A 27,172-nucleotide genomic window follows, 5' to 3' on the forward strand; every position below is an offset into this window, starting at 1 on the left:
ATGCACACACACATATATAAAATGAATTGTTACTTGAATTATAGCTGTTTGACAATATAAAATTAATTCAGCATAATCAGTACCACACCAGATAGCAATAAACAATTGTCTTAAGCAGGTGCTTTCAACAAGCAGTGACAAAAACAGATGGATAGTCAAGTTCACTAAACAAAAACAAAGATTAAAGTCCAGAAAGGAAGATACACAATAAGGAAGGCTCAAAAGGGAAACCATTAAAGCCACAAAACTTAGATAGTTACCTTGACTCTGAACCAGATGAAGGATCTTTGAGGTAACATATCTGGCATTGTCTGATTCTCCCAATACAGAGTCTAAATTGATCTTCTCCAGCTGTGACAACAGGGATACAGTCCGAGAACTGGCAGAAACACTATAAGAAAGGTTTTTTACCTTAATTTTTCTGTCTAGATCAGAGAAAACAAAACATTAACAACAGAAACTCCATGTCAGAGTTATGGGAGTGGCTAATTCACCTTCATATTTTATCTTGATTGTAAAACAGGCTTAATTCTCCTTAATTCTGGCCAATTTACAGATTTGCAAAGCCTGAATTGCAGCAACTAATGATATGTAACAGCATCTCCAAGAGCAACTGCGAACGGACAAATCAGTTGCAGCAAGTAAAGCGCAGATATAGGTACAAATATTTTTAGTCTATATAATTTAGAGTAACTTGTATTTAGTAAGTTATGTTAAGTGACATGATACTGTATCAAACCTGCCATTCAATTCAAAACTGGTTACAAACAATCCCAAAGAATATTTGTCTGACATTTCAAAGTGGGACAAAAGATTGTTACTCATAAAATGAGGAAACTTGTACCCATCCACTGAAGAAAAAGAACACAATTTTAAAGAAAAAACTTTAGGGAGGTTTCCAAAGTTATTTTCAGGGTCTGGATTCATTTTGAACACAAGGGTATTTTGGCCTGCCAAAAAAAATTGCCTTGAAAAGGTATTTTAATAGAAGACACAATTTCAAATCAGGTGTTCATATAGATAGGCAATTACAAAGAAAGAATGACTATAAATATTTATAGTAGTCTGAACAGAGTCAGCCTAGAAACTGTTTTATGTGCTCTCCAGTTTAACATCAAACCAATTATTCAGAATACTTTACAGATTTTTCATTCCTAAATGGAAGTAATTTTTAGACAAATGTGTAATATTTTAATTACAGCCATTCAATTAACTACAGGACATTATGACTTTCAAGAATTAACAACATTGACTTTTAACTTTTGTAACATGAGGGTTATGCAAAAGTCAACAATAAATCCATTTTACACAAACATTGTTCTAATCCTCTACAATAAAACTAAAGTCTGCAACATTAGCTATATAAATACTGTCAGTTTTGTTTATAACAATGAGGCATTATTACTTCTTGATTTGTGTTTTACTTCTGTGTACAGGTTTCACACTTAGTGTTAACTCTACTAGAATGTTAAAATCAAGAGAATTAGGCAGCTGAGGCCAAAGGTTATACTGCCAAGAAAGCAAAGTGATACAAGATCTGCTGAGGAAACTGCTTCCATCACTTTCACTTTTTCATATTGGCATCTAAATGAAAAGTATAGCCAAAAACCAATTTCAGACTACAGATGATACTTACAAGCTGTTAGCACCAGGAGTAAGAAATGGTTTTATCAATTAAAGACCTTAAAACAAAGCAATTTTATATTGTGAAGTAAGCATATCACCTTCTCAGTTATTTGCTAGATAATTTCCTTGTATAAGTAAAGCATATTCACTCCAATACTTTCTCATCACTCAAAAGCAGGCTGAGTAGTATAAAGCCACTATTATTTGCTTAAGCTTTCTTTTGTTTATTTCTCCTCTGTTTATCTATTTGAAATGCTCCAAAATAAACCCAGGACTTTATTTCCAGCCAGGCTTTGTTTGCTGCTCCTTCAACTGTCAGCAAGTGACTCAGAGGTGAGTTGGAGGTGTGGCTTGCTCATTAGCAGGAGAGTGAGAAGGCTTTAAAAACATCTCTAGGGAGCGCGGCGAACACGAACGGGCAAACAGGGGCGTGGCACGGCAGTGAGGGCATGGCACGGCAGCTTGCACGGCAGTTTGCACAGGCAGGGCATAAATCAAGGTATTTTGTGTGGCTTTTATTTTTTTTTTACCTTTCCCCACAGCTCAAGGCAGTCATGCCTCCCAAAAAATGAAAGCTGTTGCTCGTGTTTCCAGTAAAGGGGTGTCAATACAGACAGAACCCTCTAAAAAGGATGCAGCCACTCAGGCCTCTGGCTGCACAGACTGTTTGAGCCTGGAACTGCTACCAGAGGACAGTGTGAGAAGCACCTGCATACGATGTGAGCAGGTGAACGATTTGCTGAGTCTGGTGGCAGAGCTAAAGGAAGAGGTCGATAGGCTCAGAAACATAAGGGAGAGTGAAAGGGAAATTGACTGGTGGAGTCACACCCTTTCCACTCCTAAGGAAGCCCAGCAGGAGGCGGTGAAGCCCACCCCCTCCTGCCATCAGGCAGACAGAATGGACCATATGGATGGGGAAGAATGGAAACAGGTGCCTGGTCAGAGAGGCAAAAACACCCCTCTCGACCCCTTTCACCTGCCAGGGTGCCCTAAAAAAACAGGTTTATGGCCCTGGACTCACAAAGTCTGATGGAGGACAGTCAGGAGGAAGATTTGTTACAAGGTCTTCTGGCTACTCCCAGTCTACTGGATGGGTTACAACTACAGATAAGAGGAAAAAGAGAAGGGTTGTTGTAATCAGAGACTCCCTTTTGAGGGGAACTGACGGCCCTCTATGTCGGCTAGACCCGTCCCACAGGGAAGTTTGCTGCCTTCCTGGGGCCAGGGTGAGGGATATTACTAAAAGACTTCCTGAGCTTATTCAGCCCTCAGACAATTACCCGCTGTTGGTTGTCCAGGTTGGAAGTGATGACATCAATAAAAGGAGTACCAGGGTAATTAAAAAAGATTTTAAGGCAATGGCCCAATCATTTCATGGGACAGGAGCACAGGTAGTAATTGCCTCAGTTCCTGTGCTAGCCGGGATGAATGAGGAGAGGTTTAGGAAAGCCCAGCTTACCAATAGGTGGCTTAGGGACTGGTGCTATCGTCAAAATTTTGGGGTTTTTGATCATGGGGCAAACTCCATGATGCCCAGTCTCATCAAAGCAGATGGGCTCCATTTATCTAGGAAGGGCAAAAGAACTGTAGCCCATAAGTTGGCAGGGTTGATTAGGAGGGCTATAAACTAGGTTTGAAGGGAAAGGGACAGCAACTGGGCTCTCCAGAGATAGGCCTAAGGGCCTAGAGCCCGAGTTGAGAGTAAAATCAATGGCCCAGCTGAAGTGCATGTACACCAATGCAGGCAGTATGGGAAACAAACAAGAGGAGCTGGAAGCCACAGTGCAGCAGGAAAACTATGACATAGTTGCTGTCACAGAAACATGGTGGGATGACTCACATGACTGGAGTGCTGCTATGGGGGGCTACAAGCTCTTCAGAAAGGACAGGCAAGGAAGGAGAGGTGGAGGGGTGGCTTTATATGTTAGAGAGTCTCTTGACTCTGTTGAAGTTGAGGTCAGCAGTGACAAGATTGAGTGCCTGTGGGCCAGAATCAGGGGGAAGGCCAACAAGGCTGCCACCCTTGTGGGAGTCTGTTACAGACCACCCAACCAGGATGATGAAGGAGATGAATTATTCTACAAGCAGCTGGCAGATGTCTCAAAATCTCCAGTCCTTTTTCTTGTGGGTGACTTTAACCTGCCAGATATCTGCTGGGAGCTTCATACTGCAGAGAAGAAGCAGTCAAGGAGGTTCCTGGAGTGTATAGAGGACAATTTCCTTCATCAACTGGTAAATGATCCTACCAGGGGTAAGGCCCCGCTAGACCTACTGTTTACAAACAGAGAGAGGCTGGTGGATGATGTAGTGGTTGGAGGCCGCCTGGGGCATAGTGACCATGAAATAATAGAATTTTCAGTCCTCAGGGATGTAAGGAGAGCCACCATTAAAACCTCTACACTGGACTTTCAGAGGGCAGATTTTGGCCTATTCAAATAACTGATTCAGAGCATACCCTGGGAAACAACCCTTAAAGGCAAGGGGGTCCAGGAGGGATGGACATATTTCAAGCAGGAAATTTTGAGTGCACAACAACAGGCTATACCAGTGTGCCTAAAGGGCAGCCGGAGGGGAAGACGGCCAGCTTGGTTAAATAGGGAGATTCTGAAAGAAATCAGGGATAAAAAGAAAGTTTACAGACTATGGAAAAAAAGGGCTGGCTACTTACGAAGAATTTACAGATAGAGCTAGGTCATGCAGGAAAAAAATTAGGGAAAGAAAAGTGGAATTTGAAGTAAGTTTGGCTATTTCAGTTAGGGATAACAAAAAGTCCTTTTATAAATACATTAATAACAAAAGGAGGGGCAAGGAAAACCTCCATTCTCTGTTGGACTTGGAGGGAAATATAGTTAAGGAAGATGACGAGAAGGCTGAGGTACTTAACACCTACTCTGCCTCAGTTTTTACCAGTAGGACAGGTGGCCCTCAAGACAACTGGCCTCTGCAGCTGGTAGACAGAGAGAGAGAGAGCTGAATGGCCACCCCATATTCCAGGAGGAAATAGTTAGTGACTTACTGAGCCAGCTGGATCCTAACAAGTCTATGGGACGAGATGGGATCCATCCCAGGGTGATACGGGAGCTTGCAGAAGAGCTTGCCAAACCTCTCTCCATCATCTTCCAACAGTCCTGGCTCTCTGGGGAGGTCCCAGATGATTGGAAGTTGGCAAATGTCACCCCAATCCACAAAAAGGGATGCAAGCAGGACCCTGGCAACTACAGGTCTGTCAGCCTGACCTCTGTGCCTGGCAGGGTTATGGAGCAGATCATCCTGAGTGCAATCACACAGCACCTTCAGGATGGACAAGGAATTAGATCCAGCCAGCATGGGTTTAGGAGGGGCAGGTCCTGTCTGACCAACCTGATCTCTTTTTACGATCAAGTGATCCACCTGGTGGATGAGGGGAAGGCTGTGGATGTGGTCGATCTGCACTTCAGCAAGGCCTTTGACACTGTCTCCCATAATATACTCCTGGAAAAGCTGGTAGCCCATGCCTTGGACAAGTGTACCCTCTCCTGGATTAGGAGCTGGCTGGAGGGTCGGGGCCAGAGAGTGCTGGTGAACGGAGCTGCATCCAGCTGTCAGCTGGTCACCAGTGGTGTTCCCCAGGGGTCTGTGTTGGGTCCAGTCCTGTTTAACATCTTTACTGATGATTTAGATGAGGGGATTGAGTCCATCATCAGCAAATTTGCTGATGACACCAAGTTGGGAGGGAGTGTCGACCTGCTGGAAGGCAGGAGGGCTCTGCAGAGGGATCTGGATAGACTTGAGAGATGGGCTGATTCCAACGGGATGAAGCTGAATAAGGCCAAGAGCCGGGTCCTGCACTTTGGCCACAACAACCCCCTGCAGCACTACAGGCTGGGCACAGAGTGGCTGGAGAGCAGCCAGACAGAAAGGGACCTGGGGGTACCAATTGACAGGAAGCTCAACATGAGCCAACAGTGTGCTCAGGTGGCCAAGAAGGCCAATGGGATCCTGGCCTGTATCAAAAATAGCGTGGCCAGCAGGACCAGGGAAGTGATCCTTCCCCTGTACTCTGCATTGGTGAGGCCACAGCTTAAGTATGGTGTTCATTCTGGGCCCCTCAGTTCAGAAAGGATATTGAGGTGCTGGAGCAGGTCCAAAGAGCAACAAGGCTGGTGAAGGGACTGGAGCACAAGCCCTATGAGGAGAGGCTGAGGGAGCTGGGGTTGTTTAGCCCAGAGAAGAGGAGGCTCAGAGGTGACCTCATCACTGTCTATAACTACCTGAAGGGAAGTTCTAGCCAGGTGGGGGCAGGTCTCTTCTCCCAGGCACTCAGCAATAGGACAGGGGGGCATGGGCTTAAGCTCTGCCAGGGGAAATTTAAGTTGGATATCAAAAAAAAACTCTTTCCAGAGAGAGTAATCAGGCATTGGAATGGGCTGCCCAGAGAGGTGGTGGATTAACCATCCCTGGAGATTTTTAAATGCAGATTGGACATGGCACTGAGTGCCATGATCTAGTAAATGGACTGGAGTTGGACCAAGGGTTGGACTTGATGATCTCGGAGGTCTTTTCCAACACAATCGATTCTATGAGTCTAATGAAATCCACAAACTCTGTTGATCCAGTATACAAACTAACAGACTTACACAGGGTGTTATCTTCACCAGTTCCACAATCAAAACAAGTAAGAGTGCAGTCAACTAACATGTAAGCCAATGTGTAAGAGAACTGCTGCTTCGACTTCTGCATGTGTGTGTATATGTATCACTTCCACTGTGGTGTATCACTGGTCATCCAATTGAATAAATACAGTTTGAAAAAAAGCTTTTCCGACTCATTTACAGGCAGTAAAACATCAGAGTGTGATAGTTTTAGTTACGACAAATTTTAGTTTCTCATAGTAGGCCCTATGTTTCTGTATTGGTACATACAGGAAGGGACACAGGCTGGGAGCTGATTTGGAACACAGGCTGTCAGCTGACTTTAGCTAACCCACGAGGTATTTCATACCATATGATGCCAAACCAGATACAACAGAAAGAGGAAGGAGGTACCTTCTCTCTCTCTCTCATGGCCGCTGCCCTCGGGGACTGCCACTGCTGCGTGCCAGGGGGCTGGGCCCTCATCGCTGATTTGTGGGGAAGTAGACAATTTTCTGTTAGCCTTGTATGTGTGTGTTTATTGCTTTGTTTTTATTTCTTATTTTCTGTGTAAATATAATATGTCTTATTGTAAATTGCAGGTTTGTAGGTTTTTTCTTCTCCCTCCCCCTCTGACAAAGGGGGGACTGATATCTACGAGGTAATACTTGGCATTTTGCCAAGGCCAAAACTACCACACAGAGCAAACCCCATTTTTGACTGCTGCAGCCTGCAAAATTCAAGTAACACTGTTGCCTGTAAGCAATTTAACATGTACAGGAAGTTGGCATGTAGCAGAAGTTTCTCCATACTTTCTAAAAGCTTTATGAGGTTTAGTTAGCTAGGGTAAGTCTCTCTCAGTACTGGGTGGTATAACAAGTTCTAAGATTTAGAGTTATAATCTCTGTCTGGTTACAGAGTTTCTATCAAGAGCAGTAAGTGCTTATTACAGCAGAGATATCTTTAGAAGGGTTTTAGGCTATTCATCTTGCAAGACGTCTTCCAACATAAATACAGTCAAATAAAATTCATGCCTTCAGCATACCCAATGAAGCACCCTTGAAACTAACACCAGGTGACAGTGAAATATACATTCAAGTCTTGATATCCTCTTAGTTATGACTGAGTTTTCATCTTAAAATAAGAATTGTACTGTTATTTATTAATATTCTACACTAACACATACAGAGTTTATAAAATTGTGACAATTTCCAATGTCTGCACAGTGAATCAAAAAGGCTGTAGGACACGAATTATGGCAGCCAGCCAGACACACAGGAGCAGAACCAGTAATACTGCTGTGACAACCCATTTGACCTAAGAACAAAATGCAAGCCCAATTTGCAATGACACTCTTTCTCATATCTGTAATACAAATACATATATTTTCACCAACAAACCATTTAGGATCCAAATCTAGAAAACTGTTCTCCAAACCAGAGGTGCACCATGGAATCCAGTATTTTTAATCCAACAGCAAGGAAATGGTCAGAATGGCTCAATAAAAACTGTATTCTCCCAGAGCTATGTGCTGCTGAAACTGCAAAGCTTTACATCAATACCCCTAAGACTGTGGCCCAGCATTTATGGTGACCTGACACTGCAAGACACAGCAGGAGCTGAAGACTCAGGAGGAAGAGCCAAGATTCTCCCACACTTAGACTGTGAGGGTATAAAAGCCCCGGGGTTCCCTTGTTCAGGGTCTCCCCTTGAAGGCACCGGCTTGGGCTGTTGCTGTGTTGCTGCACCATGAATAAATTACTTTGGGGAATGAGACATCTGACACTCCACCACGGAAAACCTGCAGTCAAACTGGTATGCATAGCCCAGTCACAGGAATTCTGACTGGAGTATCCAGTATATTGGAGTCATCATCCATCAAACTAGAAGAGAACTATGATTTCAACGCAGTCTAAAGCCACTGACAGAATCAATGTGATGACCCAAACAAATCTCACACACCAACATGCAGCTATCCAGGTCTCCAGCTGCCCTGAGAGCCTGAGCTTGTTACTGGTACATACGGTAGAGACAGTATGAGACTAGTTTTCCCACAATGCGAGGAACCCTTCTTGTTACTCCAGGTGGCATTTTTCATCCCACCCATTCTAAAGCCTGCTCACAAGAAGGCTCTGTAGTCGCTGAGGGTTACATAGAGTTACTATTATCTTGAGTTATTACAACATCATGACTAGGGAGCACCAGAAGAAACTTCGTAGCGCCATCAAAACTATTCAGAGTGGGATAAACACCACAGCTACCCTCCATAGCACACATATGCCAAAACAGTACTTAATGACCTTTAATAAAGATCATTCAATAACAGAGGCAATTTCATTCTAACACTTTGTATCCATTCATTCATAAGTTTTTCAGCCTGAAGTTTTATCTTAATACTTCTGGCACTTTTTACTACATCCATTCCAGTCATATACCTCTCTAAGCACAGTATCTTGCAGATATTTCCATCAAATATTCTTAACCATTATCTGCATTTCACAAGAGTATTTTGAAATTATATGGTACTCCAGTAGTTTTGCAGATCTTTCCAGCTTCAAGTTGTCTGCAATTTTAACAAGAACTTCCTTCTGTTACAGATAATTAGTGGAAAACCAGAATGTTTCCAATCATAGCTGTAAGCAGATGGAGAAAGAAAGAGCACATCCAGAAATAAACTGTGCACTGTTTCCTTCTGACAGCCATCAGCTACAACTGGTCTGGTAGCCAGCCAGTCAGTGCCTTATTCTGTTCAAAGACAACAAATGCATGGATTTAGACCTTCTTTAAGCATCTTGAGGTAAAGTTTACCGGGTTTATTTGACCCTGTACAGTTCGTGTCTCAATAGGCAGGAAACTCTTTTTGCATCCCACATTCAAATGCCACAGCTCAAATGCCCCTCACACCACCACTCTGCTCGCAGAAAGGAAGCACTGAACACCCTTGCTATCATCTCAGCTGTTGCCAAAGCTTACAGTATTACTCTAGCTAACCAGACAGCTTTGTGGGTTTCCTCCTTCTCTGGTTAGGAAAGCTACAAGCAGATACAGAGGATACATGCCCAGACTGAGCATGTTTGCAAGAGAACTTCTCAACAAGAAAACATCTTCTTAAAGAAAGATCCCTCACTGCTGATGCCGTGAAATGGCCCTTCCCCCCAAAACAGGACTCTGAGCACGTTAGTGTAGGGTAAGATAAAAAGTAAAGGTCCTTTAATAACACAGGGCCTACAGCCCACAGGAATACAGGATGACATGCATGTGTCCCAGTTCTTGTTTCCATGGCTTTTATAATAAGATCCCTCCAATCATTGCTTTACACATTTCTCAGTTCAGCCCTGGTTCCACCCCTGGTCCAACCCCCTGGAATTGGGTCTGGGGTCATCAAGACCCTCTGTCTTCATCAGCTCTTCTTCCTCGGGCACACAAAGGTCTCTTGGAGTTCATCCAGTTCTGACTTCTGGGTCACTCTGACCTATGTTTATGTTTCATTCTGTAGGCCTTCTGATATCCTTCAGCTCTACCTTGGAAAGGAGTCTAAACAAGATTAATTAACTAAAGGAATTTGAGCTCCCTGTTCTGGGACAGGGGTAGTGATAGAAAGGCATTAAACTTAGACTGTTAGAAATATTAACCCTCTAAAAATCTACAACTACTGTATTCTTAAAATCTACAAAATGTGAAAATCAGAACAAAATCCCTTTGGCATCACTGCCGTGACATTTTTCCACTCCCAAAAGATTTAAGCATTCTAACTCTGATTATGAAGTGCTAGATTCACAACTCTTCACTACTCACTGTATGCCACTTTCACTCTGCAAATTCCCATCATCAGAGCTTTCTGCCTGTCTGTTCACAATGAGAAAGATAACCCTAATGGTAGCCAAGCAACTTAACAAAATTCTGTTATCTTAGGATGGTTTTCAGCTATTCATCTTGCAAGAAGCCTTACAAAATACAATAGTCAAATGAAGCATATCAGTTTCCCAACTGTACCTGAAACTACTGTTTGCAGTGTAAACTATCATTTGCACTGATGTATAAGGGAGTTTCTTCCTCCCCCACAGCAAACAGATCTTCTGTATTTTGGCATGTTCCAGTAGCATTTAAAAACTTATTTTAAAATAGGCAGGCTTCTCATGAGTTTGTTCCAATTTTATTCCAGCACAAATAAATTCAAACTTTTTTTTTCTCAACCACTTCCACAGTTACCAAATAATCTTTAGACAGCTGATACTTTTGATAAGTTCACAGCTATCTCTGTACACAGAGTCATCATAACTTATTCAAGACTTAAGGAACAACTGTTTTGCATTGCAAGGATGGAAAATTAATCTCTATAACTAAAGAAGAAAAAATGGTACCTAAGGAGCCACTCTGAAAAAACCTAATATTTTTTATGATAGTGTACTATATGCATTATAATTTGTAGAATTTTCAAGAATATTCATTGCTAACACAGTTTGCTTTACTTACCATAATGCCTAAGGGGCTAATAAACCACAAACAGAAAACATAATGGTTTCTTTACTATTTCTTTTGATCCACCCCTCACACAAACAAGAACAACCAGTCTCTGAGATCGAGCCACTCCACTCCAAGTCAGCAAAAGCAAAGATGACTCCATATACAAGAATTTAAATTCAAATTTTAAATAGATTCCAAGATACAAAACTAATCCACAGTAGAGCATGCTCTTCATGCAAATTCACCTACTCAGAAAATAATGGATACTTAAGAGAAATAATACTAAATCAGAGATTTCCTATTTGGCTGCCTTTACTTTTTTTTAAATCTGATTAGAAGGATTGATTTAACAAGGTGGTTTAACCTGTCCTCTCTTAAGAAAATGTAAGATTGAAAGCCTTTCAATAGTTTCCTAATGCTTAGCAGCATTCCTGAGATAACCTCATAAACTTTTCAAATACTTGCTAAAACAAGTTAACATGATGGAACAAACACAACTTTTCAACTTGACATCTTCTACAATCCCACTCTTGTTTGTTCTAGCTATGTGTTGGATGGCAGGATAGTTGCAGAATGACACACATGACAAATTCATGGCTTCTTACAAAGTATTAAAAACTTGTTCTTTAATTCCTTCAGTAGATATCACTTTATGTTTTGCCAATATGTGATGAAATTACTAAATTAATGGATTTCTCAATTATATTTAATGTGTATTTTATATTTGAATACATCTAACAGTAACTGAAAATTTAAATTAAAAAAGTTATTTATTAAATGTGAAGCTACTTTGTGCTATCAGGATTGACTCCTACACTGTTTCAGGACATCAGCTTACACATTCTTACCAGGGACCCACAATAATACAAGTTTCTCCTATAGTAGTGTCAGCTTAATGTATTTTATTTATCTTATTATTAAGATAAAGATTGTTTTTTTTTCACAAATCTGAAATAGCCTGATGTTGAGAGGTACTATAGTTTTAAATTTACCTTTTTTCAGAGGATGTTTTCACTTTGTTCATATCGGATAGATGATTCTTCAAATTCCCATCTCTGATAACCTGGAAAATATTCAACAACTTCATACTGTCAACATCTTTTGTTCTTAAATGATGAAATGCTCCCACTGTAATGAACGTCTCTACACTAAAAATGGTAAATAATTCACACTGATTGCACTTCCCCACACTGTCACAAGCTCTTCTCTCGTCAAAGTATTTGATCCAGCTTTTAAAGTAAACTATTGCATTGTAAGTATGGATTATGATTCTGTATTACAATCCAGCCTTACCAAAGCTCAGAAAGTCTGATTATAATAGAACAGAAATTTATATCAGTCATTTAAGAGACATTATTTTCCACCCATGATGGAATTTTATCGAGTAAACTTTTTGGTGAAGCCAGTAAATAAACTTTTTTGAACTTAACTTGACAATGTTATAAGATGCCACAACATACTTATTTCTGACTGCCATTTCATATATCTATAGACTAGAGGCACAGTGAGAAACATGAAGTGTTCAGTGTTCTTATTTAAGCAAGACCTGAATATATTTCTTGGACAGAAACCATATCATGCTAAGAACTCAAGTTTCCTATCCATTTAAGGACATAGTGTCCTCAGGGCACAACACTTCCTCAAATGGTGCCTCCAAGCAATTAATGTTGCAGACTACAGGACCATTAACTGAACCTAAGGACTTCAATTTGAGATCTAGTATGAATGACAAATACTCCCCCCCTGTGAAAAAAAAAAAACAAAACAGTATTCTCCAAGAGCACAGGTTAGTTTAAACACAGAAGAAAGAATAAAGGGGAAAATGGATGTTCAAAGATATGGGTGCCAAAAATTAATATGATTAAGTACTTTTCTTATGGGAAATATAGGCAAGAAATTCAGTCAAATACAGACACACAGTGGCTCCCTTTTCCTTGCCCCAAAAGAAAGGTGTAAAACCTCTCAAAAATCCTTGGTTTTCAGCAAATACAAGTTTTTATTAGTGGCAAATTCCAGTCTAACTACAGCCATTCCACCCTGACACCCGATCCCGTCAGATCTCAGAAGCTCAGCAGGGTCAGCCCCGGATTAGTACTTGGATGGGAGACCTCCTGGGAATACCAGAGGCTGTAGGTTCTAGTCCTGAGGACTTCACTGTCACCGTCCAAGCTCGGCCGTGGGACCTTAAGACTGAAACGGTGGGGCCAGTTCCGCGCACGCTGAGCCTCCCCTAAAAAATCCCCTGTGCAGGCTGGAAGGGAACACCCACGTGGGGACAGCCCTTCCCAAATCTGCGTTTGCAAAGCCCAGCCACGATGATGATGATGAAATTCCAGACTGCAATTGCTAAAAGACTAAAGCAGATGAAGGATGAAGTAATCTTATTTACAGACTTACATGAAAACAGAATCTTTTCCCAGCAGCCAGGAAGCAAATGTTTAGCCTTTCACCAGAAGCCCAGCTTGACTCAAGTTAACAGGTGTCCTAGGTTTGTCCAAGAACCCTCCAAGTGTAAACTATCTTGAAATCCTTTAAAGAAAATAGTCAGAAGAGAATAGCTGTGTCCACCACAATACACACAATTTAAGGAATTAACAAGTCTGAACTTTTGAACCAGGTTGCAGGTCTTATGGGGGGTGGGGGGAGATATTGGACTATTGAATTCAAGTGTCTGAGTGTGTTTTGCTTGCAGCATTGACCCACTGTCATACAAATGATGAACACTCTGCCAGTGCCAAGAGTGTCTATATATTATAGTGTACTGAACTACTGTACAAGTGGAGCCAGCTACTGAGCTGAACTATCTTGAACTGCAAGGTCTTCATTTGTTTGTTTAAATTCACCACAAAGTATTTAATAAGCGCTAAGTCCTTACTAATGCTCCAGGTCAAGGGGAAAAGTCGAGCACATAAGAACAAGCACAAGAACCTCTGAAAAAAACCAATCCAAACCAAAATCCCTTCAAAACCTAAACAAAAAAACAATGAGGAGCAAGGAAGACATGAGAAGATCCAGAAATGCACATTGCAGTAATCTAGAGAGTTGTGGTGGAAAATTTATGCATATTAAAAAAAGTTTCTCTAACATTTTACTAGGTAATGCAAAAAAGCAACTTCCAAACTAATTTAAAACTCTTAATATTATCCTTACTTTGAATAAAGGATAGAAAGGTAGAGGCACAAGGTGAATGAATCTCAATTTAAACACACATTTTAAACAAATTTCATATCACTTTCCTGACCATGGTAGAAGAGCAGAGGAAAAATTGGCATCAGTTCTGCTTTTAAAGAACCAACAACAACTGAATAAAAGCATCTCAAGTTGGAGGAGAGCAGATGAGAAAAAGGAGTTGTTGACTAGTTAAAACTCCAAGCTGATATATGCTGGATTCTCTGCAATCTCCCTCTGCCTTTTCATGTTGCTAGATGTTAGGACGAAATTATTTATAGTGAGGGGGTTCCCCCAGTCCAATGCAGATTAAACCAGAAGCAAACTAACCTTTCATAGCATCTCATTTCACATACCCCAAAGTCTCAGAAGCTTTTCAAAATATTCTTCTTCAAGACACTTACAAGTCTGTTTAAACAAAACCATGTAAAAAGACTTCAGCATTCTTTGTGCTGCATGCAATTTTAATTCCAAAATGCTACTTGTGGTTCACATTTTTAAACATAAAAGTAAATTGTTTGCAGGAACAGACTATTTACCCAAGTAAATTTACACTTGCATGAATAGGGTCTGTGTTCAAAATTTAGGATAAGCAGCAACATATGACAGCAAGGCCACCATCTCAGTACCCAATGCAACCTATCCAAAAAGTTTGTAGAAAGCAGGTCAACACCATGACAACCAGCATTCTAAATACAGCAAAACCACATAAATACCCACCACAATATGGGAAACAGCCATATATTACTAGACATTAAACAAAAAAACATTCACCAGGACAGCAGAATGCTCCTCCTTTGACAGCAGTAAGAACTGGCCACTGCTACTGACAGCTCCACTATCTCATCCTCTTGTACCTTAAGGAGGACTGTCCCTTTGCAAAAGGCTTACCAATTATACCTTAAGTAGCCTCCCTGACTATTTAATCCTCTACTCTTTCACACAGGGCATACTGTTTTCCAGTTCAGAGTCTCAAGTGACAACTTCCACAAGTATCTTTTTAAAAAGCTGGTTGGTTGTGCCTTTTTTTTTTCAAAGAAAGCAGTTCTATTTCAAAGCCACACAAACTAGTGAGGTTATTGGATATGAACACTTTCACTAATAAAAACATAAGACCTAATTTTACATTAAAAATCTCACAGGCTATATGAAGAGGCCAGAGTTTGAACTGCTTTGAATCCTGTGAGCTCAATCCACAGTACAACAGATACAGGTTTTGGTTACCTATAAATCAACTTAAAACTCCAGTGATTGAAAACCTGAGGAAATCCTTCAAGCTTCACAACCAAGATGCAAGTTGGCAAACAGTACATCATACTCAACCTCAATCTAGTAAACACAACTACATATATAAGGAATAAGAACTAACGTGATAGCGAAAATTTGTTTTCTGAAGTTGACTATTCCTAGCTCAGTTCCTGAACCTTCTTCTACAAGAACTGAAAAACAAAAGCATAGGTTTCCTATCCTATGCCAAATCTTACTTTGCAGAAATTTCATAGGAATTAAAGTCCTAGTCAAAAGCCCAGAGATACACAATTTTCAGAACCAGCTATTTCTATAATTAATTTGTAAAATAGGATGGAATAGCTTCGAGTAGACACTAAACAATTATCTCTTCCTAATATGCTAACAAGCAGCAGTACAAAAAGCTTTTAGTGCCATCAAAATATTATAATATACCTAAAGGTACATTAGAAATATTTCTTCCATGAGAAGTATGTTCAAAATAGTAGAAAAACTAGAGATACTTTTCTTCCAGATATAATTGTAAAACATTATGTGGAAATGGCAGACATTAATCCTTTTTCTAATGACTAAACCTAACCAATTCTTCTAAGTAGAAAAAAAAAAAAGAAGTTTTTGGTGGAAGAGAGTCTGATTTTCTTAAATGTAAAACAAAATTAAAAGGCTAACAACCTTTACCAGCCAATGAAAAAATACTTCTGAAAATCAGTTAGTGCCTTTCCCTTATACAATTTCCTATGAATATTTATGTTAGAGAACAAAATGTCAGCTGGTTAGCTTACCCATTGCTGCATTGTAGCAAAGTGCTGACTTTTTGACATGAGCAGACAAACTGCAGCATCTAATCAGGCATTCAGAATGACATACATAAAGCTTCCCAGAAGGCTGAAGCACCAAAGCTCTTTACATCAGCTTGCCAACTATGTCATGCAGCTATGACCACCAGTACACCGAACTGTATAAAGACTGACACATGTAGCTAATAAAGCTGTAAAGATCCAATAACGAATCCCAAAGAAAGAAAGAAAGGAAAGTATTTGCCAGAAAAAGAGCAAAATAAAAAAACACTACTTAATTTCTTGTCTGGAAAGAAGCTCCTAGAAAGTTACTGGCATTGCAAGCATAGGGTTACTTCAAGAGATGACAAACTTGCTATTACCAGGGTGACATAGTGTCATGTTCAAAGCTTACATGATTTAAGACTGCAGAAATACTGCAAAAGTCAGCTAATTTTTGCCCATCTAAGCATAACCCTTTCACTAGGTAGAAGGTGAATGGCACAGGGAGGGAGAGGGAAGGAATAAAAATAGCCAGGAGGAAAAGGACAAGCATTGCAGAAACTAAGCATGTCCCTACACCAAAAACAAGAACTGCAAATCTAGTAACTTTAGCCAGCTCTTGGAAAAGCTTCGTTAATACAGTGACAAATGTCAGAAGTGTTTTCCAGCACCAGTGACTGCTCCTTTAGTTTACACTGTCTTGATGATAAAGGTCAGTCTGTAGAGAAATGAACACAAACATCTAAACTTGCTAGTTCACTAGCTGAGTTAAAACAAACCCTCAATCCTGCTTTTAATCCAGATTAAAAAAAAAAAAAAGAAAAAAAATCCATGGTTCCATGTTGCATATTTATCTGCACAAACATACTTCAAGCCCTTCAACCGCATTAGTGCACAATAACACCAATCATCACAAACCCATAATACTGTTCTGACTTTTAAACCTTCATTTTTACCATTTAGCTTACCAATTACACTTGGAGCAATTAAAACAGTATTACCTACCTCCAGTATGTAAAACCCTGGACATTCTCATAAATTTTAAGCTTTATAAAAGATGCTGTGAAAATGTACATGGGCCTTGTAATGCATTAAATGTTTCAGGACTGTCACCTCTGCAGCTGTTGCAAAAGAAAGAGTTCCCCTCCTTCACACTACTTCCATTCTTTCTATGGTTAACTGTTACAAAACTATTTCCAAATGCAAACCATGCTGAATCATCCATGTATTCAGGACACACACAGGACGGTTCATAATCTTCTTGATGCTTAGCACAGGATATTGGACAGTTAAGCTGTAGATAGTGGCAGGGCTTGCGAACACCCAGAGACACACAGCCATTACAAATCCCTCCTAAGCACTCGCACAAGCAGCTGCCTTGTTCAGCATTCTCACACTCAACTCCAAGAAGCCTGACTTCCCCTCTAAGTTGTTTAAGGGGTTTCAGCACTTCAGTTACTGCAGTTATACTCCAAAGCCAGGGTGACCTGAGCAGCATTCAGTTCTCCCAGACATATTAGCAATTCGTATCACAGGAGCAAACTCCTAAGAGCAAGCAGCTCACAGATACAGGAATCCAAGATGTTTCAAATAACACATCAAGAGCCAACAAACAGGTGATCCCCAGGCATGCCTAGCAGCGTATCACTATGAATGTTAAAGACTGCAAAGTCTCTAATTATAAGATACATTGCTGACAAGCTGTTGAGTGACAAGCTGAATGTCTTTCCTAAACTAAAACCTAAACACAAGGTGAAATAGCAAGATTCCTCTGTAAGCCAAAAGGACTTCAGAGAGCCATACTCCTGAATTTTTCCCCTTTAATTGTAGCACATATAATTTCAGAGATGTTGCCCCGAGCAGCAGTTAACTAATATTCATCTTCTACCAAGACAACTGAGTATTTTTCAAGTTCAAAAGCTTCCATTTGGAAGACAATTTGTGAACTTTTCGAACATGAATATGAGCACCGCCACCTCCAACAACCTGAACTGAAAGTTAAGCCTGAGATCAAGCATCATTTTACACAAGATCAGGTGTCACTTCACACATCAAGACTATTCATTGGTTTGCAAGCACTTCCTCCCCTTTTGGAAAAAAAAAGAAAAAAAACCCCTTCCCTTAATTTACGTCAGCGTAAAAAAAATCCCAGTAGTGAACTGAAGCATCAGAAACTATGTGTTAAAATTATCTTGATGGTAAGTAAGAAGGTCTCCAGAAAAGGAGATTGTCCTGCTACTCCTCAGCCCAGGAAATAAGATATTCCAGCACAGACTTCCACTCACAACATACAGCATTAGGTATAATTTCTAGAAAAACTCTTCTGTCACAAGAATGATTTTACTAAAGGATTAACCAGAAGGTGGGGCTATCCCATTAGCAGCATCCAGCATTATAAAAAACACACACTGAAAGCTACCTGCAAAACAAGGAAACCTCTTAATGAAATAGAACCTATAACGGCAGTGCACACATGATTTTCTCTAAAGTAACAATCTTTTGTGGGAATACACCCGTTGGAAAGCTAATTCTCTCATGATGGAAAAATAAATAAAAATCAACTTTCACACCACAAGGCTATTACAGAAGTTTCATACTGTTTTTACACCATAGAGGTACACAGAGGAATTCAATCTCTGTCTACAGAAAGCTTACTGCTCTAAGTATCAGCTCAGAATTCCTTAACATCTGACAAAGCACAGTGCGTGAAAACAGCTTAGACTGAATTAAAACACCACCCCACCCCAATACGCAACCTATTTGTCAGACCTTCTCTGTCGAGCCTTTGAACTGACACCTAGAGAGAAACATGTGATATGAGATTTCCAGCACTGAAAGAGAAGGCAGGAAAAGAGGGAGGAAAAAATGCTCCAACCCCAAACCCACCGAAAAGTTAACACACACACCCCCCCCATCCCCCGGAGAGGTAAGTCAAGCAGACGTTGGGCAGGGCAGGTCGCACGGCACAGGAGGCAAATGCCACTCCAACCGCCGTGGTTTCCATGCAATGCCCACGCCGGGTGCTCCCTGGGGCGGGGCAGGGGCACAAAGCCGCTGCGTTCGGAGGCTGGCAGGGCCGGGTCACCTGCAGCCTTCGCTACAGCAGGGCCGCCCGACGGGGCGGGCAGGGCGCCCGAAACCAGCCGCACACCGCACGGCGACACGGAGAGCAGCTCGCCCCGTGACCACCGCCGGCGCCGACCAGGCCGGGCCCCGAAACCGGCACCGCTCCTACCGTGAGGCCTGCACCCATCCCCGCCGGTGCGAGAGCTCAGGGCGCGGCTCCCGCACAGACCCGCCGCGGCCCAGGAGGCCCCGCAGGCCCTCGCGCTCCCCGGCAGGTACAGTCCGGCAGCCGCGGGCAGCCGGCACGGGTGAGCCCCGCCCCGCTCCCGGCTCCGGCGCGGCCGTGCCCCGCTGCGGCCCGCTCCGCGCTGCGGACGGTGATGTCCGGACGAACGCGGGCCTCGCCCTCGCGGCGGACGGGCAGCCCTCACTCACCCCGCGGCGCTCAGGCGGGGGCGCTGTACGGCGGCTCCGCGCTGCGCACCCCCGGCCTCATGCGGCGGCGGCAACAGGACCTGCCCGCACCGCACCGCAGCCACCCGCCCCGCACCGCCCGGCCCGCGCAGGCGCCGCCCCCTCCGGGCGGAGCGAGAGCGAGCGTCGGGCCCGCCCCGCCGCGGGGGGGTCTCGCGGCTGCGGCGGCTGCGGGGCAAGTCGCGTGGGTCCGGCTGCGCCACAGCGTCGCGTCCGAGCTGCCCATACCTGGGTGGGACACACGAGTAGTTAAGGGCGGGTGCCGAGAGGACAGAGCCAGGCTCTTCTGCCAAGCAACAGGATGAGAAGCAACGTGCAGAAACTGATGCACAGGAAGTTCTACCTAACATGAACTTCCTTATTGTGTAGGTGATCGAACACTGGAAAGGATGGACCAGAGGGGTTGTGAGGTCTCCCTCAGTGGACCCTGAGATTAGCTCAGTTGATCAAAGCATAGTCACAAGTTTGATCCCGTCCACTTAAGATTTGGATTTGATGGCCGTGTGCTCATCTATGTCTTTATTTTCTTTAATTAATGTCAGTAATAACTAAGGAACTACTATTGCAGTCCCTCTGCAAATTTTTAACAAGTTTTAACTAATGGCTTGCCAGAGGAAAAGGTTGGTTCTTTACAACACAGACTGTAATTTAATAGTCGCACAATAACTTGATTGAATCACATTAACCTTTCTCAGATTTACTGGAACTGCAGAATTTTAAAAGCAAATATATGTGCCTTTCCTTCCATAGTTTGTATCATTAGTCTTTAAAAATAAGGCTTAAAGATAATAGTTCTTTAAACTGTAGTTTAAGTATGTCTGTGTCAAAAACATTATTAGAGGTCTTCTGTGAGCAGACAGGAAATGCTGTTGGAAAGGCCTCACTGCCTGTTCACACCTGCTGCAGTTCAGCTGCCACAGCCAGGGTGCCAGTGTGATCTGACTGCAGTGTGTTGCTGTCTGAAGATGCCTCCATGACCTGAAGAGAGACATTAGCAGAACTGCTTAGCAGGACTCTGTATTTCACAGGAGAGTTTCAGATCTGCCTTCCATAGTTACATGAATATAGAGTTTGGCCGAACAGATGACACCTCAATGCTTCCACATAAAAAAATTTTAAGCATTTCAACTTTTGACATCATCTACCAGAGATGCGTCTGTTAGAGCCTTCTCCTTTGGTGTTCTCTTTCATGAAATGTTGACTTCATATACACCGTAGTTTTATTGAAAGCATTAAATACATCCAAAGAGTATTTCCTGATTAAATACTAAGTTTTGGGTTTGCGCTAACCACCTGTGAGGGGGTACATTTAAATTTAGATGATCAATGGAGCATAGAAGGGTGAGAAAGTACGTGCTGAGAAACTAGGCAGAGTAGTATACAAAGTAACTGTATAACACTAGATGTGATGTAGTGTAATGAGTAGCCGATAAATAAGGACACCAGGAGTGGGAGAGCTGAGCAACACCCATCCTTCCACCGAGCCCGTGTTAGCTCTGCAGGGACACCCACTAAGCATGGATGCCGTCCAGCTTCTGCCAATCCTGGTAGTCCTGGCCTGTCTGCTCGAGTATGTATGGCCAAACTTCGCGAACGAAGATTTGGGAAGGGCTGTCCCCACGTGGGTGTGCCCTTCCAGCCTGCTCAGTGGATTTTTTAGGTGAGGCTCAGCGTGCGCAGAACTGGCCCCACCGTTTAAGTCCTGAGGTCCATCTGCCACGGCCAAGCGAGCTTGGACGGTGCCAGTGAAGTTCTCAGGACTAGAACCTACAGCACCTGGCATTTCCCAGGAGGTCTCCCATCCAAGTACTAATCCGGGGCTGACCCTGCTTAGCTTCTGAGATCTGATGGGATTGGATGTCAGGGAGACATTTAACTGCCATACATACAAATCTGCTCGAGTAAGCATCAGGGATAGGAAGTAACTGCTGCCCCATCAACTATATCTCAACTATACTGTATCCTTTTGTATCCTTTATGAGTATTAAGAATTTTGGTTCTTCTATTCTCTCTTTGCTAACCTGTCTTAACAAATATTAAGTAATTTACTCTTGTTTTACTTCTTTGAATTAACTATTAAAGACTTAATCCATTTTTTTTTTGTCATTGCCACTAACTGGTATTATAATAAAAACAATTTGTAGTGTGTTATTTTGTGTATTTATCTTTATTCTGGGCATGTATCCAAAACGAACTGTTACACCACCTTTCCTTTATTTATCAGTTTCAAAATACAGGGTTTCTTCAGTTGCTTTTTTCTGCAAGCAGTAGATCAGGATGGGGATCAAGCATATTAAAATATTTGTTATAGCCTTATTTTCATGAAACATAGGTCATAGATTTAGTCTATGAATTGATTTTATTTGTATGAGTAGGTTTTGAGTTGAACTCTTTATGGTCTTCAGGTGAAACAAAGTAGCTTTTCTAATTTATCAGGGCCAAATTAATGCCCTTCTTTGTTCCTTTGCACTTTGGTCAAGAAACCATTTAGTTGCTATTGTTACAGGGAATGATTTTGAACCACAGAGTGACTCCACAGAGTTGATCCAGAAGTAGCATTAAAAATTTAATTTGGAAAAGTGGCTAGTACCTTCGCTAAGGAGCCAAGTCTTCAGACAGTTTTTCAGGTAATATGAGACCAGCAAACCTGTGACAACTTCAGTAACTAAACCTAGCATTAGCATTTTTGCTTTTCCTTAGAGATCCTGTTGGCTGAAGGAGCTGAAGTAATCTGAATGCCACATAGTATTATTAGTCCTGTTTGTATCACAATGGACCTGTAAATAAGCTTCAAGTACTGGCAGTTCATTAAACTTCCTTTACAAAAGGCAAAAAAAAATATTCACAATTGAAAAGTAAAAATAAAGGCTGACCAACTTACAGGAAAAGCTGAGGCCTTGTACTTCCCAGCCTTAAGTAACACTTTCTAAACTACTTTCAAAATTTAATCCTAAACTCTGAATTTTGGTGGACTGTCAAATCTTTGATATTTAGCTTTATGAGAAATTAATTACTTAACACAAAGCACAAATTGGAACATGAATTTGGTATGGTATTCAGTATTAAGCACATTGAGGTGCTGCAGTGTGTCCAGAGAAGGGCAGCAAGGCTTGTGAAGGATCTAGAAAATGTGTCTTAATGAGCAATGGCTGAGGGAGCTGGGTTTAAGTCTAGAGAAGAGGAGGGTCAACAGTGACCTCATTGCTCTCTACAGCTACCTAAAAGGAGGTTGTAGTGAGGTGGTGGCTGGTCTCCTATGCCACACCTGCAATGAGAGTAGAGAAAATGGCCTTAAACTGAGACAGGGGAGATTCAGATTAGATATAGGAAAAAAAATCACTGGTAGGGTGCTCAGGAATGGGAATAGGTTTCCCAGGGAGGTACTGGAGTCACCATCCCTGGAGGTGTTTAGGAAGCATCTGGGATCTGTTGCTGGGTGATGTGGTTTAGTGGCTAAAGGGTTAAAGTGGTAGTGCTGGGTTGATGGTTGGACTGGATGATCTTGAAGGTCTCTTCCAACCTTGATGGTTCTATAATTCTGTGATTTAACAGTTGATGTTTTAATAACTCTTAAGAAAATATAGTCATATGTGTACCTTCTATTGGGTAAATCTGCAGTGTAGATATCCAAATATCTAATTCTGTTGAAAGACTTCAGAAGTGAAGCTTTTGTGATAGATTTATTCACTTTTTAGAATTCTGCCTTCCTGTGTCTTTTTTTTTTTTTTTTTTGGTACGAGCAAGAATAAGTCTGAAAATGGGAAAAGAGAGGAGGGTCATGTCTTTATAATTTCAAAAATAGCAGTAATTTACTCTTTTCATGAACAAATATTTCCATTTAATTAGAACTTCAATAATCTGTTTTGCATCAGGTGGAGGAGTAAAAGCATCTACTTTTCAAATTATGCTTTCCTTTTTCTTGCAGTATGTGCTTCAGCTTTCCATTTCATCTATGAGAGGCTATGGGTTGAATCCAGGTTTATTCAGGATTAAGTAAACAGCTGGTGGAACTTCAGCAACAAGAAGCTGGGGGAGAGGATGGCAGGCTTTGAGTTAGGCAATAAAAGTAGGAACAGTTCTACTGTTACACCCGCTGCTGTAGTAGGAGCAGCCCTGTGCTCTGAGGTCAGTGACTATGGATGAAAATTGACTCAGCTGCCCTCAACTGCACTTTCCAGCTGAAAGACATCTCTGTAGCTGAGCATGGGACTTCTGTCATTCTGCTCACTGTGCACTAGAACTGTGGAAGTGAAAGCAAGCAGGCAGTGAACCACACAATGCTCAGCACTTTTTCCAGTTAAGTTTGTAAAGCAAAAATCAAAAAGGTCATTGCAGTGTTTTCTTCCCTTTCTAAGTGTGTATTTATTGTTTGGACTGTTGCTGTCCACCAGCAGATGAAGCAGCACTGATGTTGCTGTGTGTGGATCTTTTATCTGTCTATTCATGCATTTTTTGTTTGGGAAGGCTACAATCCTTTGTTTCAGGTTTTCGCCTGATGCTTAGAAGTACAGTCTGAAGTCAGTTTTTTCAAAGATTTTTCAGAGACTCGGTACAAACTGCCCATGAAAAACCTGTGGTTTTAACGAGAAGGTACAAACCTGCATTTTTCACACATAGCTGTGTCTATCTGTGTCACAGCTTGAAGAGTGTGGCTTCCAGGCTGTAATGCTTTTGGATGTGATTTCAAAGACTACATAATATATAGTAAACTCCTTTAGCAGTTTGGCCTGTTACACTGTACCATATTATACTGTGTCAGCATGGAAGAGATTGCTATAACATCGTAGTACTGAGAAAAGGCAAAGAAGGAATCCTTACCTAGCTGGAAATAGTCCCTGAAGGACTCTCCCTTTGATGTTAAGAATACGATAGATTTTTTCATTATTATTTAATTATGCAGGTGGTTTCCTTTGGAATTTTCGTCTGAAAATGCTTTGTGAAAATACAAGCAGACAGGTGGTCTCACTGGACCCTGCAGTATTGTCCAGTAGTTGCTGAGGTGAGTCTAGCTGCTGTCAAACCAATAAATGAAATATAAAATGAATGACCATATGAATGAGGGCAAGAGCATTAAAATGCATAGAAGGAAGAGTAAAAGGAGTAAAGAAATATTAAGGACGACTTTTACACTAGTGAAATATTAAAGTTTCAGACAAAGAAAGTTGGTGGGGGGAGTAGTCCTTCAGGAAGTTTTTCTCTCCCTACCTGCTCAAAGGATGTTGGGAGTTGAAGTGCCAGGACTGAGAACAAAAGACGGGTTGATGATTAGATTCCAACTTAATGGTGGGGCAGAGGTGAGGAACAGACACCCAGCACCTGGGAGGGGGAGAGGCTTTTCCTGTGTGCTGGTTTCGCTTCATTTTGGGGGCAGTTGCTGTGACTGGAAGCCACTGTTTGCTGGGCTGGTGAGAGCTCCTGCTGGCTCTGGTCTTCGCCTTCCCCTCTCAGTCTCTGGCCAGACTGATCTTCAGAGAGAGAGGAGAGAGAGGAAGGTCACAGCTGCCTTGGGATAAGCTGCAGACTTTCTTTCCTGGGGACCAACTTTGGCTGCAAGGAGAGAGTGCTCTTCCCCACAGAAAAGGCTCCATCCTGCCACCACATGAGTCAAACACCACCCTTGTCTCTGCCTTCATAGGAAAAGATTGAGAAGTGATCTTGGAGGTGTGACACTGCCACTTACTATCTGGAAATATAATTGCACCAGGAGGAATTACAGTTTTTGGGGGGTGTGGGGTTTTTTTGGCGCTAAGAACAGTTATTCTTCTTATATACATTTTCTAATCAAAATTCTTTTTAAATTTAAAAGGGGTGTAGTGTTGGTTATTGAGAAGTTCCCTTCTCTAGTTTAAATACACACTTTGGTTTCCTTTAAACTAGGACATTACTTGGTGCTCAATGTGGGGTTCAGGTAAAGTAGTATAACAGTTCTTGTGTCACTATGTGTGCATTGCCTGTTGGGTCCATCAGGACCATCCTGTACAATATATTTGCTTTATGCTGGTACAAATTCATGCCAATAGGTATGGTAGGTTTAAATCTCATCAACAAATCGATAAGTAAAACTCAAATAGCTGCAATTAATATCGAGTTCTTACTTTGGTTTTATGGTGTTATGAATTCAATGCCTGCAGATCTCATTTGGAATGTGTTTTCAAGGCTGTAGTCCTCCCTAACTTAAATTGTGACCTCTGGGGGTTTAGTGATAATGGTACTGACCCTTGGGAAGGAACACAGGGGAGTATTTTCTCCCAACTCTTCACACATTCCCCTTGAAGTTTGCTACAACAGCTTTTAAGAAGCTTAAATTCTCTGTAGATACCAGAGATATCTTGCTCTTTGTGTTTTGTCTGCAAGTTTGTGTCATTATGGCCTACCTTATGTTTGAAGGTACGGCCAGGGCTTTTCAAAAATGCAATCAGAAGCCCAGCCCAGTGCAGGGGGAAAAGGAAGAGTGTAAAACCCCTGATGCCACAGAGATGCAGGACATGGCTAAACCTGGATAACAGTCCAAGCCAATGGAAGTTGCCCCTATCCAGAAAAAGAAATATAAGACCAAATCAGTTCATCCAGTGGACAATGAGGGGGTAGCAGCACCTTCACAGCAAGCAGACCCAGAGCCAGAGGTCATTACCAAGTTGTCATTTGATAGCCTCCGTGGTTTGTGGAAAGACATTGCTCGACACCCAGGCAAGCCTATCCTGACTTGGTTGATCTGAGTTTGGGACCTTATGGGTGAAACCTTTAAACTTGATGCTGGTGAAGCCAGGTTTTTGGGGGCTCTGGCCCAGGATGTGGCTATTGAACAGGCATTGTGAGAGAATCAAAACCCCTTTCACTCTGGACTAGGCTTCTAAAAAGCATAAGAGAGAAGTCTGTTTATAGAGACATCCTGCAGGAACATCACCTTATGGTAACCTGGAAGAGTATGGAAGAAGGAATCCTACGTCTGAGGGAAATGGCACTGTTTATAGTGCTTTTTGGAAGGGATGGACAACCCAGTAATGAATCCTAAAAACCCACCTCTGTGGAAGTAATGTGACTGTAAATTTAAGCAACAAGAAAAAATATGAAGAATTTTGTTCTTTCATTATTTTTATTTTACTTAGAAGACTGTTTCCTAAGTGGAAATTGCTAAGGGTTGCTAAATAGAGGTGCAAAAGCTACCTTAATACTTATTGAACAGTTAAAGAGTGGTTTATATTCATTCCGATGTGAAGTTAGGAATAAACTAAGATTAGCTAAACACTTATTTCCAAGGAAATATCCATATACATAAGGAAATTAAGAGGAATAAGCTGCAGTTCTGACAGGTGTAAAATAGCATACTTTCATGATATGAGTACCCTTCAAATGTATGCCCTCAGAAGGAAAGGTAAGGCTGGGACAGTTTGACAGCCTATAAACTGGGGCTAAGAGGAAATGGGGAAAATACATGCTGAGTATCAAGAAAAGCATGAAGTGCCATTCTCACTGATGTCAATTAGACTGTGATCAATGACTTATCATAGCAAAGTATTGCCTTCTGGAAAATGAACATCCTTTTTTGGGATGTTTGAAGTCTGAAGTCCCACAGTATCAAGGCATATTCAGAAGAGACATTAGAATGAGTAGAAATAAGGATTCAGCTGGGAGCTGGTAAAATAATGAGTTGTACTGCCTATATTACATGTATGTTAAAGTAATGTAGAAGCAATGTGCTCAACAGCACTGAAGGTAGCAGAAGCTGAGGAAGGAGAT

The 27,172-nt window shown here is 41.7% G+C and overlaps 1 protein-coding gene and 1 pseudogene across 8 annotated transcripts in view; one reads left to right on the forward strand and one right to left on the reverse strand.

Moving 5' to 3' along the window:
- AGTPBP1 (ATP/GTP binding carboxypeptidase 1) overlaps positions 1-19,513 on the reverse strand; it is a 67,160-nt gene extending 47,647 nt beyond the window's left edge. For 4 of the 8 annotated variants that reach the window (XR_011699881.1, XM_071579834.1, XM_071579839.1 and 1 more), the window contains exons 1-2: positions 11,693-11,781; positions 261-391 (exon numbers count right to left, since the gene is read on the reverse strand). Coding sequence is in view for 7 of the 8 variants with exons in the window: in XM_071579834.1 (XP_071435935.1) it covers positions 261-391; positions 11,693-11,724 (163 nt within the window). In the remaining variant the exon portion in view is untranslated. Of the gene's footprint in view, positions 1-260; positions 392-11,692; positions 11,782-13,097; positions 13,230-14,642; positions 17,536-19,130; positions 19,147-19,396 lie in introns of those variants that run through there. The other 4 variants (XM_071579835.1, XM_071579837.1, XM_071579836.1 and 1 more) reach the window with 4 other exon arrangements.
- On the forward strand, positions 12,720-12,836 carry LOC139685132 (5S ribosomal RNA; annotated as a pseudogene).
- Positions 19,514-27,172: the final 7,659 nt, after the last annotated feature.

The sequence above is a fragment of the Pithys albifrons genome, chromosome Z, assembly GCF_047495875.1.
Source record: "Pithys albifrons albifrons isolate INPA30051 chromosome Z, PitAlb_v1, whole genome shotgun sequence".
In the NCBI taxonomy this organism is placed as follows: Eukaryota; Metazoa; Chordata; class Aves; order Passeriformes; family Thamnophilidae; genus Pithys; species Pithys albifrons.